We start from the raw sequence: 22,967 nt of genomic DNA on the forward strand, positions 1-22,967 counted from the left end.
TTGCTCAGCAATGGGTTATCAACCAAAAATAAACTGCACTGCACACCGCTCGTAACTGGTGCCCTGCTAGTTTAGTTAGCAGATCTATTTGTTTAGCAATACTATCTGCTCAGCTTTATGATATCAAGATTTGAAAAGTATGTTCTTACGTGTGCAAGAGCTGTTCGTCTTAGGGGTGCCTTCATGACCAGGCAGGCACTCGCAGGCATCCAGTGAAACACTGCCCTCTCCTGGCGTGGTGGATAAATCCGGACACGAGGTACAATCTTGGTTGCCATAAACTTCTTTGTAAGTACCTCTTGGGCAAGCTGGTATTTAGGGAAAATACATATATATGGTAATTATAGACTAATCTATTTCAGTCAACCTGTGAACCAAAGCAGACGGAACCGTGATGTGATACAATCGACACATAAACTCTACATTTATTGATTTGTTCCCTCAGCTATTAGAACATTAATAAGAGTAAATCTTAAATGTTTAATTTTGTTACTAATTTTTCCTGTTGGATTTTTTAAACTAGTTGTTGCAATATCAGGGTTTTGGGGGGAAGATGAGGTGTCAGTTTTTGTCTTTGAATTGAAGGTCTTGGTCTGGTTTTTGTTTTGGAAGACGAGGTGTCAGTCTCTGTCTCAGACTTTGAGGTTTTGGTTTCAGAAGATAAGGTGTCAGTTTTTGTCTCGAACTTTGAGGTCTTGGTTTTGAAAGATAAGGTGTCAGTTTCTGTCTTGGACTTTGAGGTCTTGGTCTTGGAAGATGAGGAGTCAGTCTCTGTCTCGGAGTTTGTGGTCTTGATCTCGGAAGACAAGGTGTCATTGTCTGTCAAGGTCATAGTCTCTGAAAATGAGGTTTCAGTTTCTGTCTTGGACTTTGAGGTGATGAGGTGTAAGTCTCTGTCTTGGTTCTTGATTCCAATACTGAATATCCTAGGCCTAGGTTTGGTTGTAACTTACCGTCGCATTCTCCAACTTTACCATCTCCTTTGTATCCCTGTTGACAGGCACATCCATAGCTTCCGGTCTGTGTTGCACACGAGCAGGTAGCCTGTGCATCACAGCAACTTTGCCCCTGGGAGCACACCGTGTCACATAGGTGGGGGCTTACATTGCGATCCCACGACTTCATGTCCCTTTCATCTGCAAATTGGAAATCATACAAATGTTAGTGGTAAATTGAACAAATTTGATGAAAATTGTTCTGTCACATCAGGATTTGTTTTTCTGCAATGACGGTTAAATAGTTGAAGTGTTGACAATTAAGCACTTACTTAAAACCAGTTTGGACCAGAATTCCCACAATGTTTCTGTTAAAATGAGCACGTTTTTCCGCTGTCTGTACTGGATCACTGTGAGTGCATGCTTAAGTCAGACTAGAAAATGAGTTTTTCTGGAGCGATTGGTTTCAGACAACAATCTTGTCATGAGTCGAGCCAACGTAAATGTTATATTAGCTTCGCCCGTATGAAACCAAAAGTTATTGGGTCGACCTAGCTATGAGTCGCTCCTAATCTATTTGGTTTGGCTCGACTCTGGCGCACCTGTCAGAAACGGGTGTTTCTCTCCATGGCACTTACCTCCTTTCAATTTATTAGCGAGGCTCTCGACGTCAGTCAGTTGATCAAGGAGGTACCTGTAGTCATCTGTTGGAGTGGAGGCGATTGCATCTAACTCCGCTACACTGATGCCAGTGCCTAGACCGACAGTGAACATATCGATATTGCTGTTTTTCATAGCTGTGGCAACATTGAGTGGAGTGCCACCGTCATTCGACTGTCCGTCAGTCAAGAGGAAAACAATCCTAGGGAAGAAAAAGTCTAAAAGGTAATTAACCATTTTTGCTGCTTTATTATAATAACAACAATTAAAACAATGGCTTCTTTTATAGACACGTAACGTTCACTCAGTGAGGCTCAATGCGCTTATATACAGGATTTTCCTGCATGGTATGTGGGACTATGTACGTTTGAATTGTAAGATCTACTCCATTTTAATAGCACCATTTAATGGTTTAGAAGCTGCCGTGGTGCATTATGCTGACAATCAACACAGGAACATCGGTGCACCTCTTCTCTTTACTGGGTTCTGTTGTGTACATAACACAACACATGGGACCAATGGCTTTACATCCCATCCGAAGGACAAAGCAAGTGTCTTGCTTTAAAGGACCCACACACTCTGCTGATCAGAGTTTAAATTTGGTGCTCTTTTAAAAACAAAGCTCAGCCTCGCCAATGTTATTTTGATGAATACAATTTGTCAGTGCCTTTTTCTGCGGAATAGCTTTTAAACAGCATTTTACATTCAAGACTTCATAATGTCTGTATTACAAAACTTAAGTGTGTCTGTGTGCTGTATCAATTTTTGAACTTTTCAGAGTTTCTTTTGTGACTACCATTATCAGTCACACTGAAACCCTGACACCAAACGCTATCCAAAGTTCTCTTAACGTTCTTTTAAATTATTATATTGTAAATTAATGAATTATTTTTATCCATCCGTTTTTGGCGCTTACGCTGTGGATTAAATAAATTAAGTAAATTACAAAAAATATATTAAAACAACCACTCAGGATTTGTGTTCTCTTTCTTGAAAATGCGAACTATGCCATCACCTTGTATCACAAAATCTCTACCACAAACCATGGCCAATAGTCTGCAGTGGTACATGTATGCTTAAATCTCGGACCACTCAGATTTTAATTTTTGTGAGTACAAGTCTTGACAAGAGACCTTTTTTCCACCGGTGTCTTCCCTTTTGCATTCTGCTAGTGTTAGTGTGGTCTTTGTTTTTTTTATTCACATTCATACTAACAAGTATGGCAAGGGGGGTGGGCCGAATCATTGACTGTGTATGACTTTAATAATTATTATTATTTCTGAGAGGACAAATTCGCTCAGGATTTATAGTGATATCTCAAAAACGTGGCCACCTTTTGAAATGAAATGTTCACAGGTTTATTTTGTTATGGTTGTAATAGGACATACATTTATTTAAGAGTTAACACAACCAAACGGTTTTAAAAAGAAAACACAGGTATACTTTGCCTTGATAGCATTCTTACAAAAAAAAAACATGGAATAGAAGGGCATAGATCAGGCCCAGAGGGTCAAGTACTCATATTAGAGTTCTACTCCCTAACTGTAAAGGCATTATACACTGTCAGTAATCACTCAAAATAATTGTATGAAACTTACATTGTGAGAAATGCCTCACTCTGATTGAAGTAACATAGTTTTTAAGAAAGAAGTAGTTTCTCACTAAAATATTTCAATTGATTTCGAGACCTCAGAATTAGATTTTGAGGTCTCAAAATCAAGCATCTGCAATAAGGGCGTTTTCTCTTCCGTTTTTCTCTTGCAACTTCGACAACGAATTGAGCTGAAATTTTCAAAGGTTTGTTATTTGGTGCATACGTTGAGATACACAAAGTGAGAAGACTGGTCTTTGACCACCAATAGTGTCCAGTGTCTTTAAATTTGTACCCAACTACAACTACAACTACAACAATGACTGTAAACTTATCATTATTTTGTTTTGTTACTGCTGACATGAGTTATTATGAGACCTAAATTTAAGCATACACTGGCCATGGGTTAAACTTCCTTGTTCTATGCCGGGTATGGTTTGAATAGCATGGCATGGCACTCAAGTCCGTGGACAACATTAAGCATGAGGCATTATCTTTCTACACTGCCAACACCTACACCTTTATGACTAGTATAAGTTATCCATCACTGGTGTTTACGCAGTAATAAAGAAGCAGTTCGCAAAAGGCATTATTTGCTTTGGAGCAAACAAGGCCACTGATGACCACTGTGGTGCACTGCTATGAGTATATAGAGCACCCTTCAGGAGTGCACTTATTAAATCTTACAGCTTATGGATGACAGCTGAAGTACTGTGTGGCCCAGTGCATTTTTAACTACGGGAATAAATGTGTTGTGAAGAGGTTTTCAACTAGTGGTTTAATCCCAACGAGGCCTGGTTCTTGATAATTCTACCGAGACGAAGTTGATGTAAATTATCAAGAACCAGGCCTCGGTGGGTTTAAACCAACTAGTTGTAAAACCGATTGGATAACTTTTCGTATGGCGCCAACACTTTTTCACTCTTTTTTATAAAAAGGGATCTCATTGAGGTAAATGAGATACTATATTATTTAATATCGAATGAAAAAGTGGTGGCGCCCGACGGAAACTTTTCCATCCGATTCAACACACTTGATTCCCATTCATAAACACCTTTTCGGTCAAAAAACATCAACACTTATGGCAAACAAGTAAAATATCAATGCAACAAATATAATTTTTTCAATGATTTCTTTCAACACAACACCCCTCCAGCTTTGAAATCGTAAGGCCCAGTCAAGGCCCTCAGGTAAACAACTCATTATAAGGAAATGCTGTGCACGTTGCGCATATCGAGTGATGTGTGTGGCACAACTGTCTCGGCTGTTGCTCTCGACCAATAGGAATGAAGAAACTGTCTTATAATATAAGCACAGGTGCAAACTCGCGTGTTACGCCCATGTTTCAACACTTTTACTGGTCATAAACAAAGGTTTATACACGCCCACGTGCACACTCTCCACCAATAGGAATAGCGAAACTGTCTGAGGTATTTATGAATTGTGCCATTAATTAAGAGCATTATCATGTCCTTCCTCCGTGTTAATTAAAAGCACAATAGAGGTACATGTACCTCCATTTTGAGTAATAAGAATCTAGTTTGTCCTCAATGGTATGGTACCATTGGACATGATAGGGGAAATATGGTTTCGCTGTGAGGGAGAGGGTGATTTCCATTCGTACTCGGCGGACTACTATAAATATTTTTTTAAAGAAGAAAATTATCAAATCTTACTTTGCTGCTGAATGCCGCGACTGTGCAAGGATTCCTTGTGCACGTCGCAGACCTTCAACGGTGCACGTACCCCCGTCTCTGTAAGTTACATATGCGGGCAGGTCGTTGCCCAAAAATGTGCATTTATTCTTCCCCACTGGATCCGTAATGTAGTCGATATCTGTGTAGACTTTATCGCAGCTGGAGTAAGTGACAACGGCAATGCGGGAGTTTTCTTCTGACACGCTGAACAGCTTGGAGAAGTGCCTGACGAACTGAACCTCGCAGCCGAAGTAACCCCTTCCCACGCTGCCAGAGGCGTCAAGTACGAACACTATCTCGGCTTGCTGGTTCTGGAATTTTTCAAGGTTTCGCAAGAACCGAGTGCTGGTGGCCAGGACTGCGGCTCGGTCCGTCTCCACGATGTTCGCTGTTTGAGGGCAGTCCGGGTACACTTGCGACTGGACTAAACCACTCAGCCACAACAAAGTTGTGGCCATGTGGAGTGCCGAAGCCACAGCAATCATTCTGCGTGTGCCGACTGCCATGTTGCCGACCGAACAACAAAGGCAAGCAGAGGACACAGTGAATTGGAAATAAATGAGAGACTGTTACAAATTAACCCCCAACTGTTTCGCTAAACTGCTGCAAATACCACAAATAAGAACGTTTTGGTCGTCTCTCAAGATGTCGTCTGCATTTCACGTCTGCTGCTTGCCAGTGCGTGCTGTAAAGTGTGCAAGAAAGTCACGGACGAGTCTGACGTCACACGATCCACCAAAAATCAACCAATCACGTGAGGGTTCTCACCCGGTGCATTGGACACACGTCCATAAAGGAGGGCGGGGGGGGGGGGGGGGTGGGGGAGATTGAACTGCCAGACACAGTGGCCGTTGCCCCGTACTTAAAAGTGTTTATGATCAGCACATGTTGATTTCATCGAAGCTTCCTCTGTGGTTCGAATTACAGCTTCCTATATCCTTTGAATAAAAAATTCTAACAGGATTTTCCTGATAGTTCCTGCAGATACTGCCTTCATTGCATCCGCACCGGACGACTGCACATGCCAGCCTAGTGGGTGGTCGGAACTATTTGGGGGAATTCCCTCGCACGTTGTAACCCAAATAACAGACTTTCCCAGGGTAGCCTGAATGTCTTGTTTATGTGAGCATTGCACCACGTGGTACAACCCCTCCAGATGCAACGCTAATGATTGGCTTATTGTTGTGGCCCGATTTGCTCTTGTGTGATTGGTTGAGAGTTTGACAAACTATTACATTGTTTCTGCGACAAAAGTTGACCTTTGTTCAAGGGAACGTACATTGATTGGTTTAAAGTTACAGCTGTAGAAAATAGCCGATAACCCATTAGTTAAAGGGCTTGTATTTTTGTCGTCCAGTTGTAAGATACGCCTATTTCATTTAACTTTCTATCAAGCATCAAATACAAGCTATGTCTATCAATCATTTAAAAAACTTAAAGGGGCACATTACCGTCAGATTGTTGTGCGCTTCTGGCTAGGAGATAGACAAAGCGTATGGCTATAGTCCTTAATTAGGACGAACAACTTGTCCTAACTCGAGATAAGACTAGTCTTAACTCTTTGTAAAATCCACCCCAGGTTCATCTGGGTTAGAGATTTATGAACTTCACGGCCAGGGCTATCTCAAGGCTTTGTCGCACGTGACCTCCTGTAACGTCCTGTGCAATGTTTGTCCCTGTCCCCGTTTTAATGAAAGTGGAACGAAATGAGAGATATAATAGCTTCTTGTTACTCACTCGAATAATGTCTAAAGCAATAACTGTGGAAGGTCCATTTAATTCAGTAAGAATGGCCACGTGGCCAGTTTAGGCAAAACAATGGTTCTGTAATATTACTGTTTCTAAACAATCTTTATTAGGGCTTATCATGAGAGTCTGCAACAAGTGTGTTTATCAAAAGTTTGTTTAAGGTACAATATATCTAACCAAAAGAAACTAAGAAACAAAGAACCAAAGAACCAAAGAAACAAAGAACCAAAGAAACAAAGAACCAAAGAAACAAAGAAACAACGAAACAAACAACACAAACAACAATTTTCTTCGTTTGTTTAAATGAGCAATATTGTCAATTTATTATTTTTTTATGAGATTACAAACTATAGGTATTACTTTGAATGTAAGTTTAATATAATTGAATATGGAATAGACATACAATTATTTTTATACCTCCGGGTAAATTTCCGAGTGGTGTAGTTTACCAAACGAGACAACTCGAACTTTGTTTACAATAAGTGTGACCTTGTGCATTCTTTGGGTATTCTGGCAGGCAAGATACTTCACTGGTCCTCTGGGAGAGTTGACATTTTGTGTCATAATTTCCACATAAAGCCAAGAATTATGAGAGTATAAAAGCTGGACAAGTTTTGAGATGTGCCCCCTTTCATCATATCAAAAGTTGACAGGAATTAGACAGTGCAATCTCCATAAAATATAAGGTTTCATGTTTTCTTCCATTGGGCCGTGTACAAATCATGCCTGCAGGATGTCCAGGCTCTGTGGCTCTTTTGTAAACATGTTATGTCACAGGTCACAATTAACAATTAAACATAATATGATATAGGTAAAGTTAAAATCCAATAACGAATTTTTCAGAAGTAACATTCATTATTATCATACAGCAATATTCAAGACATTTGTCACGATGCAACCATCTTGGTCATGTTTCTTGTATCCTGAAAAACCATACTGGTTGTTAATATTCATTATGAAAAAAAGGGACCAGACTATTATTCCTTCCAGCCTCAATTTGATGACACCGAGTTGAAATGGGGAAAATTAAGATGACCACACCTTCACAAAGGTCTATACATTAAACCAAATAAAACAGGTTTCTTAAAGTTTTAAAAGTTGAGCACCAACTCTTAAATTCCAAGTCTGTATACTTGAAAACTGGGTATCTACGAGTATGTTATACTTATTTGCACCAGGAATAGAGTATATTGTTTTGGTTTTTAACCCATACATCGTTTTGTGTGAACCATTGTATACTCAGTACTTCCCAGAGTCCTGAGGAAATATAAACCATCCTCATGTGTAGAATTGTACTCTTCCGAACTTTTGCTTACATGGGAAAAGAATATTGGCCTACCTATGATACAACCGAAAAATTAATGCCCAATCACTTTAACATTGAACTTTGACCGGGTTGGCAGTTTATGTAACACACTTTTCCATCAGGCGCCAAAATGTGTGCATTTTTCAAGGATGTGGAACAGTGTTGTGGAAATTGTGTGGGAGTTTCCCAGATCTCGCACCAAGATTGTTTATACCTTTTGACCCTGAGTGATGTAAAACAGGTGGCTGAAATGTTTGAAAATGCTGGTGAATGTTTTGTACATCACATTCAATACATTGTAATGGCTTAAAGGTGTGGTTAGAATTGGTATACCTGTTTCAAAAGTACTCGTGAAAGTTCATATGTTTAATAAAATAGTACAAACATCAAAACGCCATGAGAAATATTTGAAAATGCAGGTGTGTTTGGTACATTACATTCATTACAGAAGCCTTTTGAGGTATGGCGGATGTGATAGTAGGGAGTGTACTGTTTGGTATGGGTGTATACAGACAAATTTACCCAAACCTTATAGAGTTGTAGCATTGTGTCCGCCATATCTCAAAAAGGCTTATTGTAATGGCTTAGAGGTGTGGAGTGATTGGTTTACAACTTATTTTAAAAGTACTAGTGAAAGTGCGTTTGATTTAACAAATGGTACCTACATGTTTTGGACATTACATTCATTATATTGTAATGGCTTTGAGGTGTGGTTGAATTGGTATACCACTAATATCAAAAGTATTAACCTAAGTGGAAGTTTGGTTGTTAACAATTAACTTGTATAAACATCAAAGTCATGAGAAAATATTTCCACCTGTTAAATAGTCTCAACTTAAATGGAGGGTAAACCTTTGGTAATTAGGTCTATTCCAAAAATTCATGACCGTGAAAACTTACTTTGTATATTTAAAGAGAGTAAGTTGTGGAGCTGTTGGTACTAAAAAAAACCAAACACATTTCTAGAAACGACCCCCTCTGAAGTAATGAAATTTTAGAGGAAGAGATAATTTATTTTGCACACATAGCCTAATGATTTGAATCTGAGAAAAGACTCAGTCATGAAGCTTTCATCAAGTATGTGAAAGCACATGATCCTATACAAAGGGAGAGTGTTTTTCTTCTTCATTATCTTCTTTGCACTTCGATGACCAATTGAGCCACTATTTTCATAGACTGGTAACTTTATGCATATGTTGGGATACACCAAGTGAGGATACTGGTCTTTGACAATTACCAAAAGTATACCCTGCTTTCAAGCAATAAAACGAACAGGCAATAACTAAATTAATACGTTATACATTAATTTATAAACCGGGTATGTTATGACTTAGCAAAAGTGGTAGTGAGATTTCCAGGATTGATTTTCTGGCATGTTCTTGAAAACCCAAAACCGTTGGTGAAACGATTATAATTACAAAAACTACAATATAGTTTGGATAATGACTTTAATTGTACATGCTATTTACACATTCAGTTGATATAAAAAGAGTTAGTAAAACTAGTGTGAGATATTATTATAACTACTCAATGTGTTGTAAAAAGGTTTTTCAAATAAACATTAAAAACACGGAAATAGAGAGTGCATAATATTTTTTTATTTTCGTTTGCCGAACATACTTTTTGTTTTGTTTCAAATTGGACTTCCTCACTGAAAAGGGTTTTTCATCGAAAACATCCTTCTTTCGGGTCGCTCAAGTCACTTTATTGAATCTGCTTAATGGACGAAATAAGACCAACCAAAAAGTCCGTCATTAATATGACGTTTTAAAAACTTTTCTTTCTAAAGTTCTCTATGTGATGGATTCTACAACCAGCGTTTGAAACACTAACAAAACTATAATTGTCGACCATTAATTTTATATATCATAAGATAATAAAAACAACTAATGTATTATAGCACTTTTACTAAAAGACGTCTCAAAAAGCGCTGATCATTTTTTAATGTCCACACAAGTTCTTAAAAATTTGGACTAATAAGACCAATACAATTATTAGTAACACATTGTGATGGGGTTTACAAAGTGTAGGGGTACATTGCAGTCACTGCCCGAAACACCATAGGCAAACTCCAAGCGATACCGAGGGTACAAAACTTGTGGGTGTAACACAATTTAAATTTACCAAACATCTGACTGGTTATCCATCATTTCAAATATATAATGAGGACATTGATAATTTTGCAGTTGTGCTGCGTTGTGATTAATACCTACGACCACAGCATGCTTAGTTAATCTCTTCAGCTACTTCAGTGCTGTGTGTGGTGGTTTGATTGTGTGCCATCTCAACCGAAGTGGCCGGTACCTCCATTGTGGTTGGCATAACTGAAACAACAATGTGGCAGTGATATTTCATTAGTAAAAGTCCATACCAAATCAAATGAGAGTATACTTTGACCGGGCTATGCACACTGCAAACACTGGGGTGCAACCTTTGACATCACACCAATGTATTGTTAAAATAAATAATAACAAACAAGAATCAAAGTTAAAACCATATAAGGTAAACATTGTATTTTGTATGAATTAATAAGTGTTGTTTTAGTGTTCTTATAACAATGCATTGTTATAAGGGTTTTAATCTTTGTTCATTCGTGTTTTTAATGGGAACTATAGTTTTTTTTATGTCAGTTTATTTCTGCTATTGTATGTATTCTTAATGATCTTTGTTTTATTTTAAGAGAGCTTTAGGTGCAAACTAATTTCCGCTGTTAGGGATTTAAAGGCAGTGGACACTATTGGTAGTAACCCAAAATAATTATTAGCAGAAAACCTTACTTGGTAACGAGTTATGGGAGGAGGTTGATAGTATAAAAAATTGTGAGAAACGGCTCCCTCTGAAGTGATGTAGTTTTCGAGAAAGAAGTAATTTTTCACGAATTTGATTTCAAGACCTCAGGTTTAGAATTTGAGGTCTGGAAATCAAGCATATGAAAGCACACAACTTCGTGTGACAAGGGTATTCTTTCTTTCGTAGTTATCTCACAACTTTGACGACCAATTTAGCTCAAATTTTCACAGGTTTGTTATTTTATTCATATGTTGAGATACACCAAATGAGAAGACTGGTCTTTGACAATTACCAATAGTGTCCATTTGTCTTTAAACTTTTAAAGCACTGGCTGAGCAAATATCTATATCTATCAATATTGACAAATAGGTCATAGGAGTGAAAACAGTGAGAATTTAAATGTTGCAATTTACCTTCACTTGCTTGGCAGTCAGTGCTCGCCTTTGATGACTTGCCCTCGGTAGTTTGACCAGGCTCACATGGTTTACACGATTCCTGGCCGAACTCGTCTTGGTAGGTGCCCACAGGGCACGGCAGGCAGACAAAGGTCGAGTTGACTTCCACGTAGAACATCCCGCGTGGGCAAGAAACTATAGGCACAAGAAAAGTTGTTATGCATTATTTTGTAGGAGGAACACTCATGGGGCTGGAAAGGAGTGAGGGGGAATTTGGGCATATAACATGAGAACATCTCAGTGTTTGTCATATAAAAGGTAGTGCAAGGGGGAAAAGGATATTAGTATAGGGGTATCTGCAATGGTAGATGTTGATATTGTTTTTGAAAATAATTGGAGTGCCACGGCAGAACAGGGCTGTATACTCCCCAGGGAGAAAGAAATAGGAGTGTTATTGGCCCAAAGACCAGGGCACCAAATAATGTGAATAGAGCTAATAGACCGATCCATTACGCCCCGCCTCCTTACCAGTTGACCAATCACAGCCGCGAATTCGATCACCATTAGTGCAAAGATCACCAAACGGTTCAAATGGTGATCAGATTTCGCGGTTGTGATTGGTCAATGATAATTGGGCCTGGCTTAATGGATCGGTGTATTAAGGCCCGGTCACACAGGTCCCGATAACGAGAACGAAAACCGATAACGATAAAAATGCACGCTCGCGATTGGTTGAATGGCTCCATGCAGAATACACCCACGCTCATTCAACCAATCGAGGGCGTGCATTTTTATCATTATCGTTTTCGTTATAGGGGCCAGTGTGACCGGGCCTTTATAATGATTCAAAGAAGGTAGTTTAATGAGGGTAGAAACTAGAGGAATACTCCACTGTGGAACATCACAAAGTTATATCAATGCTAGCTTTGGGATTTTGTACTTTATATTAATGGTATTTTTATAAATTACTTGACTACACTATTAAATTATGACACTTACTGCATACTTCCCCTTCAATAGCTGGGAACGATGTCTGTACTGTCCCGATTGGGCATGGCAACTCTGGGTTTTCCTCATAAGCTGCGAATGAAATAAAAGTAAATATCCTGACATTTAAGCTCAAGTAGCTCTCGAAATATTTTAAATCTGAAAATTAACCTTTGGTTGATAATAAAAAACTATTTTATTAGTTGTTTCAAAATACAAACAATTTTTTTATACGTGTCTTTAAGATTGAAGAAGTTCGTCCTATCATCAACACTAAAATAGATCTTTGAGAAGGAATTTTCCTTCTTTTTAGACACTTTTTTTTCCTTCTAAATCAAACACAATTTTCCATATGAACAAGTGCGATGTTCTGGAAGCCTGCAAACGAGACCGGGCCCAAATTCACAGAGCTGCTTTAGGAGAGCATTGTGCTCAACATGTTTCTGCTTAGCAAAAATAAGCAGGATACCAGTCACAAACTGAAATTGTGACATAGTAGTTTTGGCTGGTAACCTTATTCTGGTCATCATCATTTTTTTTTGTACTGAGCTACTTTTAGTGCTTAAAGCAGCTCTATGAAATTAATTTGTCCCAGTGGTTTTGAAAAGGGATGTTATGTGTATACTTACGACTACAGTCTGGTGCTATAGAAGATGGGGACCAGACCCCATCAAACCCACACAGGAACACGCTTGAAGGAAGCCCCTCGAAGAAGTAATGCGATTTGTCACAAGAGGGCTCACAGATCTTGCCGAACATCCAATCAGAGCAGCTGATTGCTCCATTAGCCGGGGCAACAGGTGTGCCGCACTCCTTGGCTGCAAATACAAAAACAATAATAATAATGATAATAGCAATGATAATAACAACCGCATTTCTATAGCGCCTAACGCCTCCGAAAGAAAGTCTCTAAGTGCTCAGAGGAAACAAAAGAATAATTATGTATATGACGCGATCAATTCATCTAGGAACGCGATCAATTCATCTAGAAAAAAGGGATCTCAAGTCTGTCTTGTTTAAAAGTCTATGGCCCCGGTGATTCGGTTCCGAATCCTCCTCCTCATGGTCATGTTAATTTCCCATGGGGGGCAGATTCTCCGGCAGACAGAATTCCCTGGGACGCGGTACAATTCTTTTAGAAGAAAAACATTTTCGTTTGATAATAATAATAATACACAGTTTTTATATAGCGCTTCACACAAAAAGCCTCGAAGCACTTTACAAGAAAAACAACCCAATATTACAAATTAACATAATGAAAGATAAGCATATATACACAGAAAGCGGCAGAAAACAACAGAGAACTAATTGAATAAATAGGTTTTGAGGGGTGATTTGAATTGATTAGCAGTTTGGGCAGTTTTTATGTGGTTTGGCAGAGAGTTCCAGAGTACAGGTGGATGATGAGTGTGCGAAAGAGCGATGACCGTATGTCTTGGTACGTGTGACATGTTTGAAGTTGGGATGAAGAGGCAGATCCAAGAGCTCAAGATGGTTTGTGAGTGTGAATGAGTTCTTGAAGATACTCAGGTGAAAATACACTGTAAGTAACACGAGGACCCAGTTAGTTTTCTGTTGCTTGTTTCTATCGCAGCAATCAAAATACCTATCGATAAACTTAAATGAAAACCCACTATTAGTCAACAGTTTTTTTGTTGGTTTTAAAACCTTCATGAGATTTGAGAGAATGCAAAAGGAGTTTACGCTTGCAAAAACCATTAATAATAATAATAATAACTTTACATTAGTGCCCTGGTCATAGGGCCAAAAACATCCCTTTTTAATGTTTCTCAGCTCCCTTGGGAGTATACAATCTGGGCAACAGTTTATATCGCTCCAAAGGCTTTTTCATTCACAATATCGACCTCTACCCTCGCAGGTACCCATTTATTCCCCTGGGTGAAGAGAAGCAATTATAGTAAAGTATCTTGCTCAAGGACACAAGTGTCACGACCGGGATTTGAACCCACACTCCGGTGAAAGCGCACCAGAACTTCATAAAGGCCTATGGTTGTTGTATATATAGTTATTTGTTTCATGCAAAACATTGCGGACTTACTTTGGATTGATATGGAGAATTGACACGTAACAGTGTTGCCTGATCCATCACTGGCGTCTATCAGTACAGTGTATGTTCCCCAAGTGAAGGGCCGATCTGGAGACTGAATATTGTATAATGAACAACTATTATAAAATGTCACAAGGAAATCACAGTAGATATACAGTTGCAAGAGAGTTACATTTCACACACCTTTGAAAGTGCCCTGTTACCTGCCAAAGTTTGACTGCAGATTATGCCACAGTAAAAAAATAGCTATGATGCATTGTGAAATCTGCTTCTTGCCACATAAGTTTAAGTTGGATACTTAAATATCATCTAAATACCTATTAAAAGGTGTCATTTTAAAGACATTTTGAACAATAAACCACAAGGGAAACTGCACTTGGTTTGTTAAATTGTTTAGGGCTGAACGGTTTGTTTTACCAGGGGTGTCGTGGCTGAGTGGATAAGAGCACCGAACTCAAGCTCTGATGCTTCTGTTCAGCAAAGTGTGGGTTCGAATCCCGGTTGTGACACTTGTGTCCCTGAGCAAGACACTTAACTATAATTGCTTCTCTCCACCCAGGGGTAAATGGGTACCTGGCGTGGGGGCCGAGTTGGTTCTTGTGATTGATTAGCTTTAATTGTGCTACATATTTGGCAGCACAAGCTGTTTACTCCCCAGGGAGCTGAGATGGTTCAAGGAATTATTTTAGGACCAGTGACCAGGGGTTATCATGTGGAAGCGCCTTGAGCGTCACTGCGTGACGGACCTGAGCGCTATATAAGAAGCCACTATTATTATGATTATTATTACCAACATGAGGCTAAAATATCACAGTTGGTAGAGCGCCGACATGTTTAACCGGAAGTCATTGGTTCAACTCCCCATCTAATCAATTTAATCAAAAACATTAAACAAAAGAGCAGTGTACTTACAATCCGAGTGGTGTTGCTGACCACGCCAACGTTATCGGTGATCACCGGTTCATCCCAGGTTACCGTTGGGTATTGCTCGGCGGTCTTGACGGTGAATGACTTGGGGCACAATCTGAACACTGGCCGTTCTTCGTCTAAGTTTTTGAAATAATAAAAATATCAATGTTTGAATTATAAAAACCCAATTCTCAGCCAAAATCTGTATTATTTTTATGCCAATCGAACATCATTTGTGGATTGTCTCAATAAGTTGAGTGAAGTTTAGAACTTTGCAAGCAGATCTAAAACAAATTCTTCCTTTTTTCTCAGGGTGTGGGGGTGGGGGCGGGGACAGTTGCTTTAAATAGCCGTCACTGAAGATGATGCCATAGTTTTTGAACTTTTAGTCTTTTTGAAAGCTTAGTTCTGTAAATTCCTTTGCATTGTAACATTATTTTGTAATAAAATGCACACCTTTAACGATGACATTGAACGAGCACTTTACTGACGAGTCTGATGTATTACTAAATGCTGTGTAGACCACTTCGGTTGTCCCTACATCGAAGGCGTGTCCCTGTGTAGGTACGCTAGATTCAATCCTATTCAGGGAGTGAACTGGCTCCACTAGATCTATGACTGCTTGTGCTTGGCCTGGTTCTAGGATCCTTGTTACGTCTTGTGGGCAAGTTATTTCAGAAACTGCAGAGTGGTAAAGGAAAGAGAAAACAAAAACCATGGGGATGGGTACAGGAGACGGCCACTTTTCGGCTGCCAGAGTAAAGTCTGCTTTTCAGGTGGCAGAAAAGCAGAGATAGACAATTGCATTTTCACAAAACATTCAATCTGCTTTTCTACTATTCTGATAGCAGAAAAGCAAATGGCCACTTTTCGTTTGCCAGCTTGTAAGGAGATCAAGTACAACCAGCTTTTCTGGTAACAGAAAAAGAGAAAGTAGAAAATGCATTTTCACAAAACTTTCAATCTGATTCTAGGTAGCAGAAAAGGTGAAAAGTAGAAAAATTCATATAAAAAAACAACAACATAAAATTTGTCTGTTATTCTGATACCAGAAAAGCAGATGGCCACTTTTCGTCCTCTAAATGCGTGGCACAGTGAAGGTAAATGCCAAAAAAAGAGTTAGTACAACCAAATAACTAAAACCAGGGCGTTTTAGATCTCAGTCATACTGGCTTAGGAATCCTTGGAAGTTTGCCACTTCTGGGAGTAAAAGATTGACCTGTATGGCACAGTGAAGGTTTAATGACCTACAACAGAATTACCAAGTAAAACGAAAATCATTCTGGTCGTTCTTGGATCTCAGTCAAAAAATTATTTGCACCGATTACAATGGTTGTTATCTAGGCCAGACGCCATAAGGAACATCCTCTGATAGACCAGATGCCATAAGGAACATCCTCACATACAAAATGTTTGTTGTTGCTTTGCTGCAAGGCATTGTTCTCTTACATTGTTTATTTTATTGTTTGCAACAGACAGGGGTAATGTCCTGTTGGCAGAGATATACAACCTTTGGAAGGATACAGAAGTTGATGAGGTCATCAGATAAAAATAACTACATTCTTTTGCAAATGTCTTTGAGAAAATTGAGTTTGCACGAATTGGCATATGACACAGAAAATAAACCCAAATGTGAGCATTTCTGATAATTGCTTTTAAAAACAGTTGAAAAAGACTTAAGGACTCTCTCCATGTTAGTGACTTCTCTAATATTATGTTTTTGGTTATTGTCAAAAACCAGTGTTCTCACTCGGTGTATCCCAAAAATGTATGCATCAAATAACCAACCTGTGAACATTTGGGCTGAATTGGTCATGGAAGTTGTTAGAGAATAATGAAAGGAAAAAACACCCTTGTTGCATTGAACTATCGTTTTTTTATGATAACCCAGAGGTAAAACAGAACCAATCGGAAGAAATATCCACAACAATACGTATTATAATCACGTTAAAAGATGGTAACACAGCGCAACAGAGTCTAGAAAAAAATAATAATAATACAGTTAATCATATGGATTAGTGAATGCTATTTGACAGTGGACCTTACCCTGCTTGCAGGTGGGTGTCTCCAGTGACCACGTCCCGCTTTGCTCACAGCTCGTCAGGCTCGTCCCCACCAAGGCGTACCCCTCATCGCATGAGAAGACACACGACCCCTGGAACGCACTACTGTCATTTTGGAGACACGAGGAAGGGTGGACCAGGCCGTTCTTTGGGTTCTGGAGGGCGGGGCATCGTATGGCTGAAATTAATCAGGAATGTTAGAACCTGAGTTGGTCTCAGGTGTGGAATTGCGTTCTCTTCTGCAGAGCAGTGTATAGGATTCAGTAACAAATTTACCACACTAGGGTGAGCCAAAAAGAAGTTGACCGGGATTTGTGATGTTTATCAAAACAAACAAATGACACTCAAAAGTTCAGTAAAGCATACAATTTAACAAGCACTCTCTCCTGCTTGTTAGAAAAAAAAGAATGATAGAAATTGATCATTCCTTAGAGGAGTTATGTCTACTTTAAGAAAGGTACTCAGATGTTCAGATTCAGTCGCGCATTTACATTCCATGAACAAACATGAGTGCTTTCAGTAAAACAGGCATAACTTATCTTAGAAATGATCAGTTTGTTTCTTTTTTTTCTTCAGATAAGCAGGAAAGAATAATTATAGTAATCATGTGCTTCACTTGGGTTTTCTTGTTGTTTTGTTTTTTAATCATAAATGCCGGTCAACTTTAAATTGACTCACGCTGTGTGTTGTCATTGTTCACACCCCACAGGTGGAATATTTGAGAAAACTAATGATCAACAACATTGAAGTTGATGGACCCCACAAACCATATAGCTTTGAAGATGGTTATCAGAATATTGTAAAAGCTTGTATTGAAATGATTTAGTTTTAAACAACGAATCTTAGGATAGGAAAATCTTCTTGAAAATTATCACCTCCAACTTTACAATACAACCTTTACCCAATCACTTTCCTTTTTTTCTTTTAAGTAATTGACTTTGTTTTATTTTTCAATTTTCTCTGATTCTTACTCTCTTAATGTAAAAGAGTGAAAGCCACTCATTTTGTCTGCCATACCACTTTTGCAAAGAGCCATATGACAGAAAACTCTTTATAGAGTAAAGTACTAGGTACTTTCAACTTGATTTAAGGTTATGTTCGTTCCAATATCACACTAAAAAAGAATGACACTTGACTATCACTCTCAAAAGTGTGAAACTAACACCACTCGGACAAGAGAGTATACATTAAGAGAGTATTCCCTTTGACATCGTTTGAAATGGTGGATCAGCTGTCAATACGCTTTTTTTTTAACGAGCTTAAAAAAGTTCAAAAACAAAACAGGAACAAGGAAATAAACTGCATTTTCACCTATGATCAGCAATACTACAAGGATATCGTGAGAAAGTTTATTTATCTTGTAGGAAGAGAAAGCTTTTCTCAATCCTTCCTCCTTGATTTCACTTTCCCTTCATTTTAGTTTTGTGGGAACTGTTTCATCAGCTCATTGAGATCAACAGGTACAGGGAGTGGGAGTTAAACCGAATCTGAAACTGGCCCATAAGGCATCAAAACTGTTTCCATCAGAGTAAAACATAAAACATGAGAGACATTTTTTTTGATAGTCGTCGTCTGATAGTGGAACTTGTTGGTTTTGCTTCATTGTAAATACAAAGTTATAGTTTTGGTTATGAACAACAGGGCCCAATTTCATAGAGCTGCTAAGCACAAAAATTTGCTTAGCATGAAATTTCTTCCTTGATAAAAATAGGATTATCAACAAAATTTCCATTTGTGGCATATTTCTTGTTACTGGTATTTAGCTGTCCTGAAAATCACGTGGAAATTTGGTTGGTAGTCATGTTTTTTATCAAGGAAGAAATTTAATGCTTAGCAAATTTGTGTGCTTAGCAGCTCTATGAAATTGGGCCAAGGATGTAACCAGTAAACTTGCAATTACAGACACATGCAAGTCGCTTTTGGGAAAGGTTTTGGCTTTAAAAAGAAACCGAGTTGCATGTCTCAACGTTTCAAACTGTATACTATGATCGTCTTATACTTATAATAAAAAGTATGTTGCTGTTATTGTTGTTGTGTTTTTGTTATAAATTGTTGTTGTGTTTTTGTTATAAATTGTTGTTGTGTTTTTGTTATAAATTGTTGTTGTGTTTTTGTTATAAATTGTTGTTGTGTTTTTGTCATAAATTGTTGCCGCTAAATGATTTATTCTTGGCGCTTTTCAATAATTATTGTTTTTGTTGTCCTTTTTATCTTCGTTGTCGTTGTTTTTGCTGTTTTTGTAGTTATTATAGTTTGTTGTCGATTTTTTTTTACTGACAGTTGTTGTTGCTGCTCATTATGTTGTAGAACAGGATGGGCCAAAATAATTTTAAAAGGATGAAAATAAGAAACCTACGTATGCAAGATGCTGGCTGTGCTGACCACTGTCGAGTGTTAAGACATGTACGATTTGCAGGCCCTCTCAACTCATATCCTCTCTTGCACTCCACGGTACATGTTGTACCAACTGCAAAATGGAAAACAGAAAGTATTAGTGACTGAGCTTGATTACATACATTGAGTTCTAAAAATTGGCAAATTCCACTCCGAGCTTGTGCTTTATATATCATGGTTTTACTCGATATAAGGACAGTGAATATACCGTCTTAAAGCGTTGCTTGCAGGCATGCTCAAAATTCTTGAATTGACAATTGTAAATAATTATCGACTGTGCTTGATTACATACTTTACATTGAGTTCTTAATAAATTGGCATATTCCACTCCTGGCTTGTGTGCATGCATCTCATGGTTTTACATAAAATAAGTCAGTGGTGGGTACTGCGTCTTAAAGTGTCGCTGGTACTTTGTAGGTATTGTCAAAGTTCTTCAAATGGCAATTAGATGGACAACAAGAATACCTTATTGACAACCAAGGACAGGAAAAAAAGAAAAGAGGTAGACAGAGAAGAAGATGGATCAGACATCGGGGTACGTGTACATATGCAGGAACAACATGGACAAGAAATGCAAACAAATTGTAAATGAATATTTACATGGGGAGGGCTACATCCTACTCTAAAGGATGGTGATTGTCCAAGTTTTACTCAGGAAGAACTTCCCATACTGCACTCCCACTGCAAAACTCTCGAACGAACAAGACATTCTACAAGAGTCTAATTAGTTCTACACAATTTCAACAATTCGATTTGTTTTCTTTTTAGAGTTAGTTTTACAGTGAATAATGTTACCTATAATTTTCTTAGTCGCATGATTTCCTTGGCACAATTTGACTGGAGACACTCTCATTTTGTCAGGCAAGAGCAACGGGTTACATGTGATGGCTGGAAAAAAAAGAAGAAGATAATTTATTGATATGAAATGGAAATCACAGTTGTTATATGCTGCATAACAGAGGTTTAGCTTGCTGGGCCCAATTTCATGAAGCTGTTTAGCAGCAAAGCTTGGATGTCTTTGCTAAACAAACATTTAGTGGGGCACCAGTCACATCAATGTAAACTTTATGTAATTGTGGTTGGTTACCTGTCTATGTTAAGCATTACTTTTTTTGTGCTTCAAGGCTTTATGTCATTGGGCCGAGATCCTTTATGATTTGAGAAGCAAACTCTTTGCACCCTGTAGAATTATCTGCTACAGTGAGCGGACAAATCCAAAAACAGACGACTGTTCACATTTTACAAGGCCCTGGACACCTTTGGTAATTGTCAAAGACCAGTGCTCTCCTTTGGTGTATCCAAACATATATGCATAAAATAACAAACCTGTGAAAATTTGAACTCAAGTTGCAAGAGATGCTTCATTACTTTTGTGTGCTTCATTTGCATAATATAAAAGGCTTCAGCTGAAGTCTTTTTATTATTAATTGAATGAGAAATTACCCCTGTCTCAAAAAAAATGCTACTTCAGAGGGAGCCGTTTCTCACATTTTTTTTTACTATCGACAGCTCTCCATTGAGTACAATTTTATGCTAACAATTATTTTCAATTTTTTATTTGATTTACGAAGTTTTGACTTACGATTACACGTTTTGCCGTCCTCTGCGAGTATTGAGCTGTTATTACAGGCACAATGGTAACTGCCGGGGTAGTTCACGCAATCTTGTTCACAGCCATGGGTCCCCTGGCTGCACTCATCCACATCTTCATTCAATATTCAATACAATAATGATGTTTTATTTCATACTTTTTTGGGGAAAAAATTCAATACTATGAAAATCAAAAGAGCATTATAAGTATACAAAATTAATATATTGTTAGAGCGCCGCAATTAAGGACTATAGCCTTAAGTTTTTAATCATTATCTCCAAGTCCAAAGTTCTTTGTGATATCGACCCCTGACCACTGAATGACCATTTCTGGGTCATTTTGACACAGATTCCGGGTCATACCGACCCAGAAAGGGGTCAGGCCCACGTGACCCCGAATCCAGCTCCATTCAATAAAATTAATTCATATAACTACTCAGTCGGTTTCACTTGTGGTTTTATTGCAAAGATATGCCTATAAAGATGTACTTCTTTTTCAAAATGAATACTCATAGGCATATAAACATGTACTTTTTTTTCTCTCCAAAATGAATGTTCATACTTATTTAAAATGAATATTCACACTGACCTGCGCACAGGTAGGAATCTTCTGGGTCCACCATGTATCCTTCATTGCATGTACATTGGAAACTTCCTTCAGAGTTGACACAGTTGTGTTGACAGCCGCCTTTACTTTGAGCGCATTCATCACGATCTAGGAATTATAGTTTTACAAAATTGAAAATGAACTGTCTGCAAAACTGATATTGCCGATGCCCATTGTTATGTCATTCAAAGCCTGTCAAAGCCCGTCATTTTAATTTACACGGAGGAAGGACATTTAAATGCTCTTAAAGACAGTGGACACTATTGGTAATTGTCAACTTCTCACTTGGTGTATCTCAATATATGCATAAAATAACAAACCTTGGAAAATTTGAGCTCAATTGGTCATTCAAATTTTCAAAGAAAAAACACCCTTGTCACACAAAAAATGTGTGCTTTCAGATGCATGATTTCGAGACCTCAAATTCTAAACTTGAGGTCTCGAAATCACATTCGTGGAAAATTACTACGTCACTTCAGAGGGAGCCGTTTCTCAAAATGTTTTATACTCTCAACCTCTCCCATTACTCATTACCAAGTAAAGTTTTATGGTAATAATTATTTTGATTAATTACCAATAGTGTCCACTGCCTTTAAGTTACGTTTATATACGGTCAACGTTCCTTCCAATATGCTTCACCTAAACTATGAAACTCTCTTCCCAACAAAGTCAAGACTGTACCACGCTACAACTTCAATTCAACAAAACCCAAAATGGCCTGCTTATATTACTCCGAAAGCTATGTTTAACTTGTTGTTTTATAAAAAGGCTCACCTTGTTATCATCGTCCCCAAATTTATTGATACCCAAACCACAAGTTGATGAATTTAGGGCTATATTTTGGAAACCTTCTCTCTTAGTGTAAAATATTTAAAAAAATCACCCTCTTAGGTGTCACTTTGGCTCTTTTGAGAGTGGAAGTAAATCTATGCCACTCTGTTGAGTGAAATTGGAACAAACAACACTCTTAATCAAGTTGAAAGTACCTGTCTTCCACTCTAAAAAGAGTTGGCCGCCATATTGCTCTTTGCAAGAGTGGTATGGCGGCAAAACGACCGGTGTTTCACTCTTTTACATTAAAGGAACACGTTGCCTTGGATCGGTCTAGTTGGTCTTTGCAAAGCGTTTGAAACCGTTTGTTATAAAATGCAAATGGTAAGAAAGATATTTTAAACACACAAATTTGCCTCGAAATTGCGTGGTTTTCATTTACTTTGCGAACTAAC

At 38.3% G+C, this 22,967-nt stretch overlaps 2 protein-coding genes across 2 annotated transcripts in view; both read right to left on the reverse strand.

The window, feature by feature from the left end:
* The window catches only part of LOC139936745 (sushi, von Willebrand factor type A, EGF and pentraxin domain-containing protein 1-like), a 44,559-nt gene extending 38,999 nt beyond the window's left edge, over positions 1-5,560 (reverse strand). The window contains exons 1-4 of the mRNA XM_071931652.1: positions 4,863-5,560; positions 1,574-1,797; positions 954-1,136; positions 150-308 (exon numbers count right to left, since the gene is read on the reverse strand). Of these exons, the coding sequence (XP_071787753.1) occupies positions 150-308; positions 954-1,136; positions 1,574-1,797; positions 4,863-5,389 (1,093 nt within the window). The 5' untranslated portion in view covers positions 5,390-5,560. The remainder of the gene's footprint in view (positions 1-149; positions 309-953; positions 1,137-1,573; positions 1,798-4,862) is intronic.
* A 2,237-nt stretch (positions 5,561-7,797) lies between these two features.
* Positions 7,798-22,967, reverse strand: part of LOC139936748 (uncharacterized) — a 30,570-nt gene continuing 15,400 nt past the window's right edge. Inside the window, exons 15-26 of the mRNA XM_071931654.1 lie at positions 21,724-21,849; positions 21,127-21,249; positions 20,340-20,432; positions 19,507-19,617; positions 17,134-17,328; positions 15,544-15,768; positions 15,091-15,224; positions 14,170-14,272; positions 12,740-12,928; positions 12,123-12,203; positions 11,142-11,318; positions 7,798-10,262 (exon numbers count right to left, since the gene is read on the reverse strand). Coding sequence (XP_071787755.1) covers positions 10,165-10,262; positions 11,142-11,318; positions 12,123-12,203; positions 12,740-12,928; positions 14,170-14,272; positions 15,091-15,224; positions 15,544-15,768; positions 17,134-17,328; positions 19,507-19,617; positions 20,340-20,432; positions 21,127-21,249; positions 21,724-21,849 — 1,655 coding nt within the window. The 3' untranslated portion in view covers positions 7,798-10,164. The remainder of the gene's footprint in view (positions 10,263-11,141; positions 11,319-12,122; positions 12,204-12,739; positions 12,929-14,169; positions 14,273-15,090; positions 15,225-15,543; positions 15,769-17,133; positions 17,329-19,506; positions 19,618-20,339; positions 20,433-21,126; positions 21,250-21,723; positions 21,850-22,967) is intronic.

Source organism: Asterias amurensis, chromosome 4, assembly GCF_032118995.1.
Source record: "Asterias amurensis chromosome 4, ASM3211899v1".
Lineage (NCBI taxonomy): Eukaryota > Metazoa > Echinodermata > Asteroidea > Forcipulatida > Asteriidae > Asterias > Asterias amurensis.